This window comes from Trifolium pratense, linkage group LG2, assembly GCF_020283565.1.
Source record: "Trifolium pratense cultivar HEN17-A07 linkage group LG2, ARS_RC_1.1, whole genome shotgun sequence".
NCBI classification, from domain to species: Eukaryota; Viridiplantae; Streptophyta; class Magnoliopsida; order Fabales; family Fabaceae; genus Trifolium; species Trifolium pratense.
In genome coordinates this window covers 18,462,542-18,481,367 of record NC_060060.1, presented here as the reverse complement: position 1 = coordinate 18,481,367, position 18,826 = coordinate 18,462,542, and the positions used below count along the sequence as shown (strand labels likewise).

The 18,826-nt window shown below is 35.6% G+C and overlaps 3 protein-coding genes across 5 annotated transcripts in view; 2 read left to right on the top strand and 1 right to left on the bottom strand.

Annotated features, from left to right (window-relative positions):
* LOC123903799 (nucleobase-ascorbate transporter 11-like) overlaps nt 1-18,826 on the top strand; it is a 37,299-nt gene that overhangs the window by 12,756 nt on the left and 5,717 nt on the right. The window contains exons 11-12 of the transcript XR_006808179.1: nt 8,873-8,967; nt 9,050-9,145. The gene's annotated coding sequence lies outside the window, so the exon portion shown is untranslated. The remainder of the gene's footprint in view (nt 1-8,872; nt 8,968-9,049; nt 9,146-18,826) is intronic.
* LOC123903798 (putative U-box domain-containing protein 50) lies at nt 9,204-14,799 on the bottom strand. Of its 3 annotated transcripts, none has more exons than XM_045953415.1 (9): nt 14,482-14,799; nt 14,280-14,392; nt 13,924-14,048; nt 13,411-13,834; nt 11,706-11,846; nt 11,132-11,456; nt 10,834-11,054; nt 9,916-10,620; nt 9,204-9,529 (listed from the first exon to the last, which is right to left on the bottom strand). In XM_045953415.1, exons 1-9 carry the CDS (start codon nt 14,645-14,647, stop codon nt 9,329-9,331), a joined length of 2,421 nt encoding a protein of 806 aa, XP_045809371.1. In that variant the 5' UTR covers nt 14,648-14,799; the 3' UTR covers nt 9,204-9,328. The 3 variants fall into 3 exon arrangements, with proteins under 3 accessions (XP_045809371.1, XP_045809372.1, XP_045809373.1); XM_045953416.1 differs by having other exon boundaries at nt 13,666-13,834; nt 14,482-14,766; XM_045953417.1 differs by lacking the exon at nt 13,924-14,048 and having other exon boundaries at nt 14,482-14,622.
* On the top strand, nt 16,402-18,594 carry LOC123904310. Its single transcript, XM_045953992.1, has 3 exons — nt 16,402-16,421; nt 16,522-17,678; nt 17,771-18,594. Exons 1-3 carry the CDS (start codon nt 16,402-16,404, stop codon nt 18,592-18,594), a joined length of 2,001 nt encoding a protein of 666 aa, XP_045809948.1.

Genomic DNA, 18,826 nt, shown 5'->3' with positions numbered 1-18,826 from the left:
GGTTTTCCTCCTCATTATGGACGCAATTCAGCTGCAAACAATGCTTCTTTATAAGCCTCAGAAGAAAGGGAGGACAATGATGATACAAAGAGTACTCGAGACAGTAACAATGATTCTTCTTTTGGCTTTACAAGAGAAGAGTATAATCAGTTGGTTAACCTGCTTCATGCTTCAAAATCAAACAATTCCAATGCCTCCTCTAGCAAAGTGAACATAGCTAGTGGCCATGTCACCTCAGGTATAACCAATCTTGCTTATTCACTCACTAGTTCCACATGTGCACAATGGATTGTTGACTCCGGTGCAACAGATCATATTTGTTCTTCTCTGAAAAAATTTAGTTCATATCAATCCATACCTCCTATTCATATCAAGTTGCCTAATGGTAATGCATCTATAGCAAAATATGCTGGCACTGTTTGTTTTTCACCAGAATTCCTTGTGCAGCAAGTTTTGTATGTGCCAGACTTTAATTTGAATATGATTTATGTGCCTAAACTTTGCCTTGATAATTAGCACATAGTTAGTTTTGATAATGAAAAATGTTTGATACATGTAAGGAAGAATTTGAAGATGATTGGTTTGGCTAAACTTGTGGAGGGATTGTATCACTTGACCATACCTGATCAAAACATACCCTTCACAGCCTCAACTTCCATCAATGCCTCATCTTAGCTTCCTTCACCTCATCACATACCTTCTGCAGCTCTTTGGCATTTCAGGCTTGGCCATCTTTCGCACAATAGATTGTTAGAGTTACATAAAACTTTCCCTTTTGTAATCACTAATAATAATTCAGTTTGTGACATATGCCATTATGCTAGGCATAGAAAGTCAAAATTTACTCTTAGTAACACTAAAGCAAATAAATGATACGAATTGTTTCATTTTGATATTTGGGGTCCCATTTCTACTACTTATGTAAATGGTCATAAATACTTTCTTACAGCCCTTGATGAATATAGTAAATTCACCTGGATAATATTGTGCAAAACAAAATCTGAAATACCTCAACTTGTCCAATCTTTTATAAACATGATTGAAAATCAATTTGAATGTCATGTTAAAATCATAAGAACAGACAATGGACCAGAATTCTTAATGACTGCTTTCTTTGCTTCCAAAGGCATTATACATCAGACTACTTGTGTGGAAACACCACAACAGAATGGACGTGTTGAACGTAAGCATCAACACATCTTGAATATTGGTAGAGTCCTTCTTTTCCAATCCAAACTCCCTAAACAATTTTGGTCATATGCAGTTTTACAAGCCACATATATAATCAACAGAATCCCCAGCCCTTTGTTAAATAACAAATCTCCATATTTCCTTCGTTTTAATAAACATCCTGATATGAATGAATTGAAAGTTTTTGGATCATTATGTTATGCTTCCACCATCCAAAATCATAGAACAAAACTTGATCCTAGAGCTAGAAAGTCTGTTTACTTAGGGCACAAGCAAGGTGTGAAAAGTGCTCTTCTGCTTGACCTTAACACTAAAGCTATTTTTCTCTCTAGAAATGTCACTCACCATGAACATATTCTACCATACCAAAACCCTAATCCTATATTTCATTGGGAATATCACTCAGATTCTACACAATCTGATGAGACTCAAACAACACCATTTATTGATGTTGTTGAACCTTCACACATTACACCTGTCACTCCATCCATTCCTCCCATCATTGACCCACCTTCACCATCACTTACTAACCCTGACACTGCCACCAATGATCATGTTACAGATCATGGTGACACTGACCCTATACCTAACAATGATCATCTCAGAAGATCCACTAGACCTACACATAGACCAACACACCTGTCTGACTATATTTGCAATCTCTCTACAGCTTCAGTACTGCCATCATCTCCAGGTATTTCTTATCCTATCTCTCATTTTCATTCTTGTGCTAACTTGTCTGCTACTCATAGCAAGTTTGCATTGTCCCTGACCACTGATGATGAGCCAGTCAGTTATCACCAAGCTAGTATGCAAGAATGTTGGGTTGAAGCTATGAATGCTGAACTTCAAGCTTTACAACAGAACAAAACATGGATATTTGTTGATGCACCCCCCAACATTAAGCCCATAGGGAGCAAATGGGTTTACAAAATCAAGCACAAAGTTGATGGGACAATAGAGAGGTACAAGGCACGTTTAGTAGCAAAAGGGTACAATCAGGTGGAAGGGATTGACTTCTTTGAGAGATTCAGCCTTGTTGCTAAGATTACTACAGTAAGAACCCTTATTGCATTAGCTGCTATAAAATCTTGGAATTTGCATCAATTAGATGTAAATAATGCTTTCTTGCATGGAGATTTGCAAGAGGATGTATATATGTCCATTCCACAGGGTGTTCATCATTCTAAGCCCAATCAAGTTTGCAAATTGCTCAAGTCACTTTATGGATTAAAACAGGCCAGCAGGAAATAGTATGAAAAGTTGACAGGAGTATTACTTGATCAAGGATATGTGCAATCCATCTCTGATCATTCACTTTTCACTCTTCATCATGGAGATAAATTTACTGCTCTACTAGTATATGTTGATGACATAATACTAGCAGGTAATTCACTTGAAGAGTTTAGCAGGGTCAAACATTTGTTGGATATGCAGTTCAAAATTAAGGATCTTGGTCAGTTGAAATATTTTCTAAGGATTGAGATAGCTCATTCTAAGGTTGGAATTACTATCTGTCAAAGAAAATATTGCCTAGATTTACTTCATGACACAGGGTTACTTGGAGCAAAACCAGCTAAAACACCACTTGACAATTCACTCAAGCTTCATCAAGATACAGCAAAACCTTATGAAGATATAGCTGGATACAGAAGATTGGTTGGCAAACTGTTGTATCTTACAACCACTAGTCATGACATAGCATTTGTAGCACAACAGCTTAGTCAATTCCTTTCATCTCCTACTCAAACACATTTTGATACAACTTGTAGAGTGGTGAGATATCTCAAAGGGTCACCAGGAAGAGGTCTTTTTTTTCCGCAGAGATGCTACATTACAGTTGCTTGGTTTCACTGATGCAGATTGGGCAGGATGTTTAGACACTAGAAGATCTACTTCAGGATATTGCTTCTTTCTTGGATCTTCATTGATTTCCTGGCGAGCTAAGAAGCAACACACTGTTTCTAGAAGTTCTTCTGAAGCAGAATATAGAGCCTCATCTTTTGCCTCATGTGAGCTACAATGGCTGGTGTATTTACTTGTTGATCTCAATGTCAAGTGCATCAAACCTCTTGTTCTCTATTGTGATAATCAGAGTGCCTTGCACATTGCAGTCAATCCTGTCTTCCATGAACGAACGAAGCATCTAGAGATTGACTGTCACTTTGTTCGTGACAAACTACAACAAGGTATCTTCAAATTGCTTCCAATTCATACTTCATGTCAACTGGCTGACTTCTTCACCAAACCACTGCCTCCAAAGTCTTTTCTGTCTTTCATATCCAAGCTAAACATGCTAGACATTTACCATGCTTAGCTTGAGGGAGGGTGTTAAACATATAAGTTGCTTGGAGTTTACTTGCTGAACAAGCTAATGGTGTATGATAGCTATAGTAAGGATATTGTAGGTTAGTAGTGACACTTGCTTAGCTGACAAGTTTGTTACAAGTTTGTTCTATGTATATAAGCAAACTTCATGTATCATTACATTCATTCAATTCAATAATCAAGAAGCTTTTCCTTCTTTTCTCTCTATTTTGTTTCCATCATGAGTTTGTTACTCATCTTCTTCAAGAACTTCATGAGAGGTAAAAACTTGATCTTAACAACCTTGAGTTTTAAACTTATTACGGTCTGTTTGGTGCGCAGATAGGATATAGATATGATAGGATTAGAAAGATAATAACATTGTTTTATCGTGTTTGGTGCACACTTGATATTGACATGATAAAATACATGTTTATTTAAATGAAAAAATTATTCTTGTAAAACAAAATACATTTTTTGTATAAAAAAATAACTTTATATTTTCAATTAACATAAAATAAAATAAGTAAGGACAAAATTATTATTGTGAAATAATTTTATGTAATTGTAAAAAAACAAGTATAAGAAAAACACAAATTTTTCAAATTTCAACTAGATAACAAGCAAAACCAGGAAAAACGAAAAAGTTCAGCTGGGCATTGAATTCTCTTTGAAATTCACCAACGATATATAATAGCAATTTTAATGGGGCTTTAAATATGTTGTGCTGAGCAGCCCTCCCTTGTTTCCAGCTTTCTTCTTCTTGTACTTTTCACCAAAACCAAGCTTAATTTTTACCAATTCACACTCCATCAAAAAACACCAATCACTTCAACCCAGTTTTTCTTCCAAAATCCATTAGTTTTTGTTGTAAATAAATAGTAAATATTCTATTATTAGGAGTAATCTTCTATTAGTAATTTGTATTTGGCCCATGAGCCCATTAGGTTAGAATAGCCTATATAAACACATTAGTGATTGTAAATTATTCATAACTTGAAATATAATAATATATTCAGTTTTCACATGGTATCAGAGCTCTCGTTCTTTGAGGTCCTTGCTTCCGCATAAACCCTAGCCGCCTTCATTGCGGTCATAAACCCTAACTGCCTTCATTGCAGGATTAGGATTTGTTACTACTGCCTTTATTGCAGTTTCAGCAAACAGTTGCGAAATCACTGTTCACGTGGTACTGTTCATCCACGACACTGTTCACGTGCGTACTGTTCATAGCAGTACTGTGCGTCACTGTTCATTAAAAAAAAAAACTTGGATTTTTTGCTATTTTGTTCTCCTTATTAAGACAATCACATGACATCGGTCAATATGTCAAAAAAAGGATTTGTTCCACTCAACCATGATGAAATAAAGAGGTTGAAATCTTTTCTTAGTGAATTGGAGACACCAACAACGGTTACAACTTCTCTGGCATATTCAGGTATGTTTCCGTTTCCACTTTCTCTTGTTAAGTCTCAATTTTCTGTTGGATTTAATGCTTCGGATAAACCCTATAACCAATATTGGATACTGGATTCTGGTGTTGATGTGAGATATGGGAGGAAAAAGAGTAGAGATGTAGAGGCAAGGATTAGGGTTTGCCACCACACAAGGGCTAGGGTTTTAGAGAGGAAAAAAGGTTTTCTCTTGGTACAACTCTAGGGTGGAAGAATACCCTATAAAGACACACTTTAAGGCTCTAGGATCAAGTTTCCCTCTACCATCACTATGGATTCTGGAGCCACTGACCACATGACACCCTTACCCACACAATTTTCCACTTATTCACCTTGTCTCAGTAACAAGAAAATATCCACAGCAGATGGTACCCTTTTAACTGTAGCAGGTCAAGGAGATATCCAAATAAGTCCATCTATAATCCTACGAAATGTCCTTCACATTCCCAAATTGTCTACTAACCTAATTTCCATACAAAAACTCACCAAAAACCTATCATGTAATGCTATTTTTTATGACAATGCTTGTGTTTTTCAAGATAAGCATTCGGGGAGGACAATTGGAAATGCGAAAGAATTGAATGGTCTTTATTACTTGGATAACCAAAATCCCCCCCCAAATCCACTCAACAACAACTCACTTTTTTCGGAATCAATTAAGACCAACAGGGAGAAAGTCTTTCTATACCACCGTCGCCTTGGTCATCCTTCATTTAGAGTCATGAAACAAATATTTCCTTCCTTTTTTTAAAAATTTAGATGTTGAGAGTCTTTGTTGTGAGGTGTGTGAACTTGCTAAACACAAACGTGCCTCTTTCCCGGTCAGTAACAAAGTGAGTACTTCTCCATTTTATTTAATTCATACTGATGTGTGGGGTCCTTCTAATGTTCCAAATATATCGGGTGCTCGATGGTTTGTAACCTTCATCGATGATTGCACTCGGGTTACATGGGTCTACTTACTAAGACAAAAGTCCGAGGTTACCTCTGTGTTTCTACATTTTTTCTCATTGGTAAAAAACCAGTTTGGAGTGAGTATTAAGAGGGTCAGGTCTGATAATGCCAAAGATTACTTCAATCAAGGACTTAATTCCTTTTGTCAAAAAGAGGGTATTATTCATGAGTCCTCTTGTGTCAAAACACCCCAACAAAATGGGATTGCTGAGAGAAAAAACAGGCATTTGTTAGATCAAACACGTGCTATATTATTCCAAAATAAGGTTCCCAAGAAGTATTGGGGAGAGGCGGTTTTAACCGCATCGTATCTCATAAATCGTTTACCTTCTAGTGTCCTTGCCTCTAAAACTCCTATGGAGGTTCTATCCTCATTTTATCCTGATGTGTCCACCTCTTGTAATCTCATTCCTAGAATATTTGGGTGTAAGTCGTTCGTCCATATCCATAGTGATGGTAGAGGGAAACTTGATCCTAGAGCCTTAAAGTGTGTCTTTATAGGGTATTCTTCCACCCAAAAGGGTTACAAATGTTATCATCCACCGTCTCATAAATTCTTTGTCTCCCGAGATGTCACCTTCCATGAACATGAAAGTTACTTCATTCAAACTCATCTTCAGGGGGAGAGCACAAGTAAGGAAGATGAGTCTCTTATACTCCCTGACCTTAATTTCGGGCCAGAAGTTGAGGCTGAAACTAGAGGTGACAATGTTGAGACTGAAATTGATCTTGAAAATATTGAAACTAAAGTTGACAATGTTGAGACTGAAATTGATTCTGAGAAAGATGAAAATGTTGGTGTTGATGTGAGATATGGGAAGAATTTAGTATACACAAGAAAAAAGACCATTCCTGAATCTATTCATATCCATGAGTCCGATCCAACATTACATGAGGTAACTTTCCTTGACCCTTCAAACTCTAGTGATTCAATTTCAGAATTTTCTCATACCCAGGAACCAGAATCTAGCTCAACCATACAAAGGGAACCAGAATCCATTCTGATAAAACATAAAAACCCAAAATCCAGAGAAATAACACCAGTAGACTCTAAAGATTTACATCTCCCAATTGCCCATAGGAAAAATACTAGAACCTGCACCAACAAGCCACTTTACCCTCTATCCAATTACTTATGCTTTGAACAATTATCAACTACCCATAAAGCCTTCCTCACAAGTCTAAACACTACCACAATACCTACTTCCTTGTCTGAGGCATTGTCTGACAGGAAATGGAAACAAGCCATGGATTTGGAAATGGAGGCACTTGATAAGAACAATACTTGGGAATTGGTGTCTCTACCAAATGGAAAGAAACCTGTAGGGTGCAAATGGGTATACACTGTAAAATACAAGGCTGATGGATCTATTGAGAGGTACAAGGCAAGATTGGTAGCCAAAGGGTTCACTCAGACTTATGGAATAGATTACTCTGAGACATTTGCTCCAGTTGCAAAAATGAACACTGTTAGGGTGATATTATCTTTAGCAGCTAATTACAATTGGAACTTGCAGCAATTTGATGTAAAAAATGCTTTCCTTCATGGAGAACTTGAAGAAGAGATCTACATGGATGTACCCCCTGGATATCGTGAAGATATTGCTGCCAACACCGTGTGTAAGTTAAAAAAGGCTTTATATGGACTAAAGCAATCACCACGAGCTTGGTTTGGAAGATTCACCAAAGTTATGGTTGGTTTGGGCTTCAAACAAAGTCAAGGAGACCATACTTTATTTGTTAAACACTCTAAGTCAGGGGGAGTCACAGTGTTATTGGTGTATGTGGACGACATTATCGTAACAGGCGATAATGAAGAGGAGCAGCAAATGTTAAGTCAACACTTAGCCAAGGAATTTGAGATTAAGACCTTGGGAAAATTGAAGTATTTTTTGGGAATAGAAGTGGCTCACTCTAAGAAAGGAATTTTCATATCCCAACAAAAATACATTACCGACCTTTTGCAAGAGACTGGCAAGACAGCATGCAAGCCTGCATGTACACCAATTGATCCAAATATAAAGTTGGGGAATGCAGAAGAAGATGTTGCGGTTAATAAGGAAAGGTATCAAAGATTGGTCGGCAAACTAATATATTTATCACATACTAGACCTGATGTTGCTTTTGCTGTAAGCTTGGTCAGCCAATTCATGCACCAACCAAAGGAGATTCATCTACAAGCTGCACTCCGAATTGTTCAATATTTGAAAGGAACTCCAGGTAGAGGAATTTTGTTCGAACGAAATGGAAGTGTGGGACTTGAAGCATATACTGATGCTGACTATGCAGGGTCAATTGTGTATAGGAGATCAACTACAGGATATTGCACTTTTTTAGGTGGAAATCTCGTGACTTGGAAGAGTAAAAAACAAAGTGTGGTATCCAGATCTAGTGCTGAAGCAGAGTTCAGGGCAATGGCACAAGGTATATGTGAATTACTATGGCTGAAAAGCATCTTGGAAGACTTGAGGATAAAGAGTGATGAACCAATGAAACTCTATTGTGATAATAAATCTGCTATTAGCATAGCTCATAATCCAGTGCAACATGATAGGACCAAACATATTGAAGTTGACTGACACTTCATCAAAGAAAAATTAGATAGTGGTCTAATTTGCACTCCATATGTCTCTTCCCAAGGCAACCTTGCAGATCTTCTAACTAAGGGGCTGAACGGCAATAACTTTGAAAGAATTGTTTCCAAGTTGGGAATGATAAATATTCATTCACCAGCTTGAGGGGGAGTGTTGTAAATAAATAGTAAATATTCTATTATTAGGAGTAATCTTCTATTAGTAATTTGTATTTGGCCCATGAGCCCATTAGGTTAGAATAGCCTATATAAACACATTAGTGATTGTAAATTATTCATAACTTGAAATATAATAATATATTCAATTTTCACAGTTTTGACATATTAGCATTTATCAATTATTTTTATGTATTTAAGTATTTCTATTATCCAGGACGGATTACTTCGCGTCCTGTTGTATGGAGGTCACCCTGACTGTTTTTGCCAAGTGATACTAAAGTAATGGAAGAGGATTTGGAGGTTTTAAAGGTACTCCCTCTGTTCATTTTTACTTGTTTTAGCCTTAATTTTTATTCAAATATTAGTCTCTTACATTATTTACCTCTTGCAGGAATTTTTCATTTCTGGTGGAGATGGCCTTCCCCGGGGATTGGTAGAAAATCAAGTTACACGTGTTCGCCAAGTGATAATGTTGCACCACTGTGAGGTCAGTATGATATTTCACATTCCTAATCCTACATATTTTCCAAACTAATACCTTTATCTGTGTTGGAGTAAATAAATAAAAAACTTTATACTATTTTAATGTTCAAAATGAGAAAGAAAAACGTGGCAGTCACAATTTAACTGTACAATGTAGAAAATCCAATGAACCAAAATTATATTGGTATTAGTTTGCAATTTGAGTTGATTGTTTGGTTTGCCATTCCTCTAGGAAGGAACGGAGTGTGTAATTTGGTGTAAGTAATGTGTGTTTCAGCCTTAAATTTGTCATTGGTGATGTATCATGTCCTGAATGCAACCACTGTTCTATTGCTTCCAGCTCATAGGAAAATCCATCTGCTGCCACATGTGGATTTTTCATTACCTCCTGTCCACCCAACATCGTAAAAAAGTTAATTCTTTGAGTGAGAGTGTTGTCGCCTATTATAGTCCTACTCAGTTCGAAAGGTTAATTTCTACAAGTGCATGCTGAGTATACATAGTTTACATGAAAAAAATACATAGACACTTGTAGTGTACTCCCTCGGTCCCGAAATATAAGGGAAAATGAGTCAATGAAAGTTGATGTATTTGGTTAAAAATTTGGACTAAATACATCAATTTCCGTTGATCAATTTTGCCTTATATTTCGATACGGAGAGAGTATGAATTTAGTCACAATTTTGCGCATCTCCTTTAAACTCATAATAGTAATGCTTAATCATAAGTTTAGTATGAAATATCTAAATAAAATTAAAAGATCAAGAGACTAACCTGAAGTATAGGGCAAAGGAAAACACTAGGAACATCACTAGAGCCCTCTCTATCTATGCATCCACCAATAATTACCTTTCTATCCTCCTTTGCAACTATTTCATCACCCTTTCTTCTAATCTTATTGAGTTCCTCTAAGACCCTTGCAATGCTTAAATTTAGGTTGGGCTTGCTTTTCACAGACATGCAAATCATAGCCAGGCTCACAATCTCTTTTGCTAGATCCAATGGCCACTGTCCAGCCATGTCATCAAGAACATTAACCAATGTTTCTCTATCCATATCCATTGTCATGGGCTCTTCAATGGGCCCGGCCCAATTTCTTCCGGTCAAAAGCTGCATCAACAAAATCCCTACGCTCCGTAAATCCGACTCAACGTTGCATTCCTTGTCGTCGCAGTCTTGAAGCCCAAAGCCCGTGATTTTTGCGACTAAATTGCGGTCGAGAAGAATGTGGGCTGGGTTTACATGACAATGAAGAATGGGCCTTTGTTGAGATGAGTTAAGAAAGCCCAAGCCCGAGCAAACTTCTGTCGCTATTCGTATTCGATCGTGCCACCGTAAACCCCGATTTCTTCGCCTAGAAAATAGCATGTCTTGTAAGCTTCCGTTGCCCATGTATTCAAAAATTATGCATTTGGGCTCAGAGCAGAAGCCCACCATGGCTACTAGATGTGGTTGCCTAATATCACCAAGAAACCTCATCTAAAATGCAGTAATATTTACTAAATTAGTACTAAATCCAAAATAATAGAAAAGGTGGGAAAATAAAAAATAAACTTTATCTTTTTTCTTTTTTTTGTGTTGACAATAAATAAACATCTCAAAACAAGTAAATTAAAAAATAAAAATAAACATGACATCAAATAATTGAATTGAATAGAACATAAGAAACAACTTCATATTTTTAAGAATTACCTTGGATTGAAAATCCTCTCGAGACAAAGAAGCAAAAGAAGGTAACAACTTAATTGCAACACTGGAATGGTTGAAGCGTCCTCTATATACATTACTCCAATCCCCACCAGACTTCAACCTCAACCGCTCCGAAAAGTTATCGGTCGCCAACCTCAACTCCACCTCACTATACTCCCTCATCTCAAAACTCGCTCCATTGTCGCTTAGTCTCGCGGCCATACCTATTATTAGATATAAAGTAAGTTAATTAATAGTTAGTTAAGACTTAAGATCAGTTACTTATATTAGTTATCCTTACCTATGGCATCCTTTTGCTTGCAAAACTCGATCCTTCTATTCAACACATCTCTTTGCTTCCTTAACTCTTCTATCTCTCTCACCATTTCGGCCCTCTCCCTCACTGCTCTCTCTACTTGTGTCTCTGCTCTTGATCTTGCTATTGTTGAAATTTGAAGCTTGTTTGATAGTTCTGATTGAAGCTCTACCAATGAACTCATTCTTCGTTTCCTCTCTTCAATCTCGATTGTCATTTCTTCTCTTTGATCTTTCTCCAATTGCAATTCCTTCTTTATGCCCTCTTTTGTACTTACTTCTTCCCTTATTCTACCTTCAATTTCTTCGGCCTAAAAATGTACCATAATTAACTAATTATGATAAACATGTGTCTCCAACTTAGTTTGATTTAAATAAAATGTATGGACTCAAGTATTTAAAGACTTTCAAGTCGAATCATTTGTGAGAATCCGAACACTTTACAAGTCAACACAGGATAGGTTGACTCGTTTTGTGATCGACCTAATTTGCGATACACTTTCATTAATATATTATTAAATCACAAACCAAATTGAATATTAATTTGTTTTGAACATTACCCTGCTGTTGCATAAGCTAATTGCCCATTCAGCTTTTGTGCGTCTCTCTATATTTTCCTTAGTCTCTTTCCTCTTCAACTCGATGGTTTTGTGAGCTTCGTTTAGCTTATTTTTCATGATCTCAATTTTTCCTGTAGTATTCTGTATGTGAGAAAAATCAAGCAATATTATGATCAACAAATGCATAATGTGGAATTAACTCTAAATAATAACATAATATAAAAGTGAACCAAATCAAAATAAAAAATTAAGTAGTAATATTCACACTTCTATTTTTTTTGTTTACAATAAGCTGAGGACGGTATCTGGAACCTATAACATACTACTTAAATCCCTCATTACTAGACCAAATCTAGTGACTTACTGCTACAAATAGTTAATCATGTTATAATATATAGTTAATTCAATTGAATAGATGATTAATTTAATTCATAATTAAATTTGTAGTTATTTCAGCTACATAATTAGTTACAATTTTATAATTTTAAATGTGATCTAAATTAACCATCTATTCACCTGAGTTAACTATAATTTCATATGTGATTAAACAGGAATCTCGAATGTAAGAAAATTGAGTGTCCATGAAATATTTTTTGTAAAAGATTATGAATGTGTATGAAATGTCAAGTGTTTGGTATTGAAGAACTTTTGGTACCCTAAAAGCAAAAATAAAGAGGAAATCACGGATTAAGGACAAGATAGAGATTTGAAAAGGGGTTCCATACTTTGTGAGTTATCATTTTTTATATGCATATCAAATGCTGTTGATTAAAGTCACAGTGTTGGATTCTTAAAAAAAAACACATAAAATTCACTTGAATGTGATGGCTAATTTAGACTTTTACAAACAAGGGCCTTGTTTTTCAATATATATACAGGGAAAATATATTACCAAATAAAAAATTTAGGAGAAAACTTAGGTGAATTTTATTGTATTTATTAGAATTTGTGAGGTCTATACTCAACCACAAAAGCTAGCTTAAGAGTTCTACACTTATAAAGGCTATCTTTACCATATCTCTAGCCAATGTGAGACTTCTAACAGTATTTTTTATTTCTTAATTACAATTCGACACAATAACTGTGGGTGTGTTTAATTCGCAAAATAGGAAGTACTTAACAAAACAATACATAATAGAACAAAATAATACATGACAGAACAAAATTGTATCGAAGAAAAATAGAGAGATGATATTTTTTATATTCTCAAATAAAATCGAGTATTTTAATATTTTTTATAGTTGTACAATGAAAAAAAAAATATGAAGTGGTTTAGTGAGAGACAAAAATTTTGTTTTTATCTTATCCCTTAATACTCATTTTATCGAGTTCCATAATTAGTTTCTAAATTAAATAAGTTACAACAAAAGTTATTTTAACATATATATATCAAAGGTACGTACCCTGTATGTCTAATACCATAAATAAAATTATTTTAAATCCAAATTTAGTTAAAAAAAATTAATCTACCAGACATATTGCAAAAAAACAACGTACAGAAACAAACACCTATAAACTTACCAAAAAAAACAAACACCTATAACACTACACCAAAATTTATCCAAATTTTCATTATTGTATAGTGAAACCAAGTAGTATCTTAACAACTCCAAGAACAAACAAACAAAACAACAAAGAACATAACAGATAAATATTAACATTAATCAAAGGCCACATATTTTGTTGAAAATATCCACAGTTTTACCTTATTAGAATTGTTCAATTCAGTGACATGTGGCTCAATTGGACTAATGTGTGAGTTATCATTGTCTTGCACATAGCTTCCTTCTTCCAAATTTGATGATAATAATTCTTGATAATAATTTTCTATGTCTTGAAGATAAAATTCCCATTGATTTTGGACCAAATTAATTGTTGAAGGAGATGCACTTAATCTATTCTGAGAATAATCATTGGTTTTGTCACTGAACATTTTGTCTAGCCAATCTTTAAAAGTTACCTTATCTCTCATTTTAGCAACCATGACTCCACTATCATCTTCCATGATTTTCTCATCATTGTTTCCCCTTAGAAAAACTTGCTTGCCACCACATATAATGAATAATTCACATAAACTAGGCTTGTGTTGATGAACATAGAATAGTCCACTAATAGCACCTTTTGATTTCCTAATTAAAAATTAATGGAATATTCAATGAAAATCAAAGAATTTGGAAATTTTCAAGATTAGAAGAGCAAGTAATGAAGATTTACATACAAGGAAGGCTTCATGAATGAAATTCCCATGACTAATTTGGTAATTCCTAGCCCAATTATTAAGTCTATGATGCGCTTTTGCGTAGGCTCGTCAAGTTTCTCAAGTTCATGGATTTCTGCTGACACCTACAATACACAATTTAACTTCATTTTCGACCATTTGATTTGAGAAAATATTTTCTATTTTCATTTGTTGTTTAACACAAAATTATTACCATATTATCACTTTATTTCCATATTTCAAAGTTATGCAAAAAATATATTTCTTTTCTTCTTTTGATATGATATGAGAAATTGAACTCTTTTTTTGGTACAAAACAATTGAACTTTGTTATTAAAATAGTAAGATGAACATACCTTGCCACAAAAAGCAATATATTTGGAAAACAACTTCTTGATCCTCTCTTTCTCATCTTTTCTTAGAGCTTCAAGTTTCTCATCATTCAAAGATCTTGCTGGAAGTTTTCCAACTGCAAAAGAATCACAAAACTAAGCTAAACCCAATTTAATTTCAATACAAACAAAGGAACAAAAAAACTTATCCACAATCCAAACTTACATGGTGTATACACATAATCCTTAGAAATATTATGAGTCACATGAAGAATAACAATGGAAATTGGATGAGAATTCCATTTCTTGAGAGCCCAATTCAAAGTATTAAATCCATCTTGTGCATCATCACCAACAGCAACATAGATTTTCTCTTTTTGTGTTGCATCCATTTTTTTTCCTATAAAAATTGTGTTGACAAAGGTCTAGTGAAAAAACAACCTTAGAAAATGAAAAGCTTGGTATGTTATCATCTATTTCCAAGCATTCTTTTGTCAATTTTATTAACGTGTTTGGTTTGAAACTCTATAATATACTATATAATATTATAATTATAATATAATGTATTCATCATGATTTGTAAGAGAAGTGTCCGAATGAAACGGCAACTTTGGACTTTTGTGTATGGCATGTCATGATTTGCCAATGGAAATGGGGTCATATGTTATCTATTTGGAATTTCTATGTAATACTAAGAATTTACTTTTGTCTTCTCTTGGATTAAATAAATAAGCCGTGGGAAATTACTAGCTAATTAACAAAGATACAATGATTATAATTTTTGAACTACTTCACTAATCACTAGCATAAATTGTACACTACCTAGAGGAGAGTGAGGTATGCACTTTCTCAAGAAGAATTTGCATTGCCTGCAGTAGCAGAATACACAATTTACGCTGTAGTAAATTTTAGCTATTGATTATAGGTTGGACAGTTCAAATTAAATATAATAAAATTTAGCTATTGATTATACGTTGTAACAATGGAAAATCCAAACCTTCTCAAAAATGACTTCAACAAGAATATAAAGTACGTAAATTGTGAAACTACTTTTCACCTTAAAAAGTAAGTCCTTTATTTCACATATACTATTTAATACTATTATTATTTGAACATGTTCCAAGAGAATATCACATGATACTTTCTGTAAAACAAACTTAATACGAATATAGAATTGTGATTTTTTTCCTCCTGTACCCCCACTTTTTAATTTTATTTCCGTAATACCCCCATTCTAAAAATAATTATGGTAATACCCCTGTTTGGGGACAAAACTGCTGCGCAGCAGGCACCTGCACATGGCGGAATTGAGAGTCCCGCCATGTCAGTCTGTATGGCGGAAATGGCAGGCTAGCCATTGACTAAGGATGGCGGAATTGGCAGGCTAGCCATTGTCAAAGGATGGCGGAATTGGGAGCAATGCCATTGACTGGCATCGATTTCAGTGTCTGTGTTTGTCTTTCTTTTTTTTTTTTCACGTTTTTTACGCCCAAAAATGGGCTTTTTTGTTTTTTTTTTTTTAAAAATATAATTAATAAATTTGAACATTATTAATAAAAATTAAAATAAATATAATAATTGCGAAATATATTTTATTCGAATAGTAGTAATAATACACACTAATACTACATGTGTCCACCGGTGCCACAAGGGGGACGATTACGAGGACGAAGTCCAAGTCCAAATTGTTCTTCATCATCGGCGTCATTATCCTCCTGCACTCCAAAAAAATTTCTAGCTAAAGCTGTTGTTGCTGGAGAGGGGGGTTCAACCGGAATCGATGCAGAACCTTGACCTTGAGCCCACGTCGAGTTTAAATACTCGCCCGAAAATTGTGTCCACGTATCCTGATGGTGAGGGGGTTGTTGGGTTTGTTGGGGTTGTGTAGAATCACCGGATTGGTATAGATTTCTGAAATTATCATTGAAACGTTGTGTTCCTGGTGATTCGAAGGTGTCGTGGTCGAAGGTGAAGAAATTCCGTGTTTGTGGGATTGGGGTCACAAAATCGGAATCACTAATTGACATCGACATCGGATGTTGGGTGAATGGTTGTTGTTGTGGGGTAGAGTTATGTTGTTGTTGTTGGCTAAAGGTAAATGATGGTGGGTCTGAGATATATGTATGTTGTTGTTGTTGGGTGAATAATGGTGGATCTGGGATATAGGTATGTTGTTGTTGGGTAAATGGTTGTGTGAAGATGGTTTGTTGTTCTTGTTGTTGGGTAAATGTGTGTGGGATATTTGTGTATTGTGGTGGCATCTCAGGACGTGGACGTGGGTCATTCAAATAACAATCCTCGGAGAAATATGGCATGTAGTCTCTTCGGTATTTGATAACAACAATGATGACAACAATGACGATGACGACGCCGATGCATACAATCCTCCAGGGCACATTCAAAACTTAGATAATACTCTTATTGATCAACCCTCTCAAGTTTTGCTCCACGACAATCGCACCCTTCCAGTGAATACCGGGATACATAAAGGGATGGTATTTTACACAAAAAAGGAATGTGTCGAAGCAATCAAAACATGGCACATCAAACAATCACGTCATTATAGTATTGATAAATCTGATACATCCAGGTATGTCATCAAATGTGATAAACCACCATGTGATTTTTTCTTGAGAGCGGCTTTAAGTAAGAAAACCGATCTTTGGGGGATTGCCACTATCGGTAACAGCCACACTTGTGTATCTGCTGGTATGTCGCAAGATCATCGCAGGCTTGACACCGATCTGATATGCTCAAACATTTTGCCAATGCTGCGAGATAACCTAGCTCTTTCGGTCAAGTTTATAATTGGTCACATTAGAGACAAATTCAACTACACCATCACGTATCGAAAGGCTTGGAATGCAAAAAATAAGGCGATCGAACAAATTTATGGAAACTGGGTGCAGTCCTATCGCGATCTTCCACAGTGGTTGCTAGTAATGGAAAAATGGATTCCTGGAACCATTATCAGGTTCGAGACAAGTCCAACACCCATTCAGGGGCAAGTGTTTTTTGAGCGTTTGTTTTGGGCTTTCAAACCGTGCATCCAAGCATTTGCACATTGCAAGCCAATTGTGCAAGTTGATGGAACGTTTTTATATGGGAAGTATAAGGGGACGTTGTTGTTGGCCGTCGTCCAAGATGGAAACGCTCATATTTTTCCTGTGGCATTCGCGATTGTTGAAGGGGAAACGAAAGATGCATGGAACTTCTTTCTTAAACATTTGAGAGAGAATGTTACTCCACAAGAAAATATATGCATGATTTCAGATAGGCACGCATCTATTAAAAGTGCTTATGAAAACCCTTCAAATGGATGGAATGGTACTTCCTCTCATGTGTATTGCCTTCGACACGTCGCACAGAATTTTGTGAGGGCAATAAAAAACAGAAAACTACGGAAATATGCTGTTAATATGGGTAAATATCTAAAATTATCAAAAAAAATTCTACAATTTAAGTTGTCGATAGCATATTAAACTAAACACTTTTTTTTCTTCTTTTCAATATAGGGTATGCACCAAGCGAGGCTACATTCCTGTACTGGCGGCATAGGATTTTGAAGAAAAATACAGCGGCTTTAGAGTGGGTTGATAATCTCCCAAAAGAAAAATGGACGCAAGCATACGATGGAGGTATTCGGTGGGGTCACATGACAAGTAATCTTGCCGAGGCAATGAACTCAGTTTTTAAGGATATCCGCGGCCTACCGATCACAGCTTTGGTCCAAGCAACCTACTATAGGCTGGCGAAACTTTTTGCAAAACGAGGAAAACAGTCGGCCGCTGTATTAGCTTCTGGTCAGCAATATACTGAAGCTTGCCAAGAAAAGATTTTAGATGCACTCGGTAAGTCAAACTCATGTATCGTCACTGAGTTTGATCGGCGAAATTATAGTTTCTCAGTGGAGGAAACTGAAGATCCCCATGAAGGCCGACCAAAGGATCATTTCTGGGTACACTTGAGAGAAAAGATGTGCGACTGTGGAAAGTTTCAGGCGTTACACTTGCCATGTTCGCATGTTATTGCTGCATGTAATCATGCTAACATTTCATATGAAGCATTCATTGACGACGTGTACCGAGTTACCACTGTAAATGCTGTGTATGACGAGGCCTTCCCGGTAGTTCGAAGCAAGAGTTTATGGCCCATTTATGAAGGTGACGTTGTTTGTCCTCGCGCCGATATGAAAAGAACCAAGAGAGGACGTCCCAAAAAGACACGCATCCACACTGAAATGGACGATTTTGAAAAAAGAGAGTTCCGATGTGGCTTATGTCGAGTGCCGGGTCATAACTATCGAGAATGTCCTAATGCAGCCGGACCCTCTAATTAATCGTAGTTAATTTTATTTTTTATGTAATTTCTATGTGTTTTTCTATCTATTATCAATATATTATATTTTAATATTTCACAACAAAACACACATATATTATTTTCCACATTCATACGAAATCAGTAAATAAAATTAAATTGCTAAATTTAGGATTACATCGTTAATAAAATTACACAAACATAATACATAAAATAATGACATAATATAAAAAATAAACTACATACAACAACAA

Coding starts and splice junctions, on each gene's coding strand:
- LOC123904310 (XM_045953992.1), top strand. CDS start 16,402: ATGGTGGATCTGGGATATAG. Junction 16,422..16,521: donor ATGGTGGATCTGGGATATAG/GTATGTTGTTGT, acceptor GTGGCATCTCAG/GACGTGGACGTGGGTCATTC. Junction 17,679..17,770: donor GAAATATGCTGTTAATATGG/GTAAATATCTAA, acceptor TTTTCAATATAG/GGTATGCACCAAGCGAGGCT.
- LOC123903798 (XM_045953415.1), bottom strand. CDS start 14,647: ATGGATGCAACACAAAAAGAGAAAATCTATGTTGCTGTTGGTGATGAT. Junction 13,835..13,923: donor TCATTCATGAAGCCTTCCTT/GTATGTAAATCT, acceptor ATTTTTAATTAG/GAAATCAAAAGGTGCTATTA. Junction 11,457..11,705: donor TTAGCTTATGCAACAGCAGG/GTAATGTTCAAA, acceptor GTACATTTTTAG/GCCGAAGAAATTGAAGGTAG.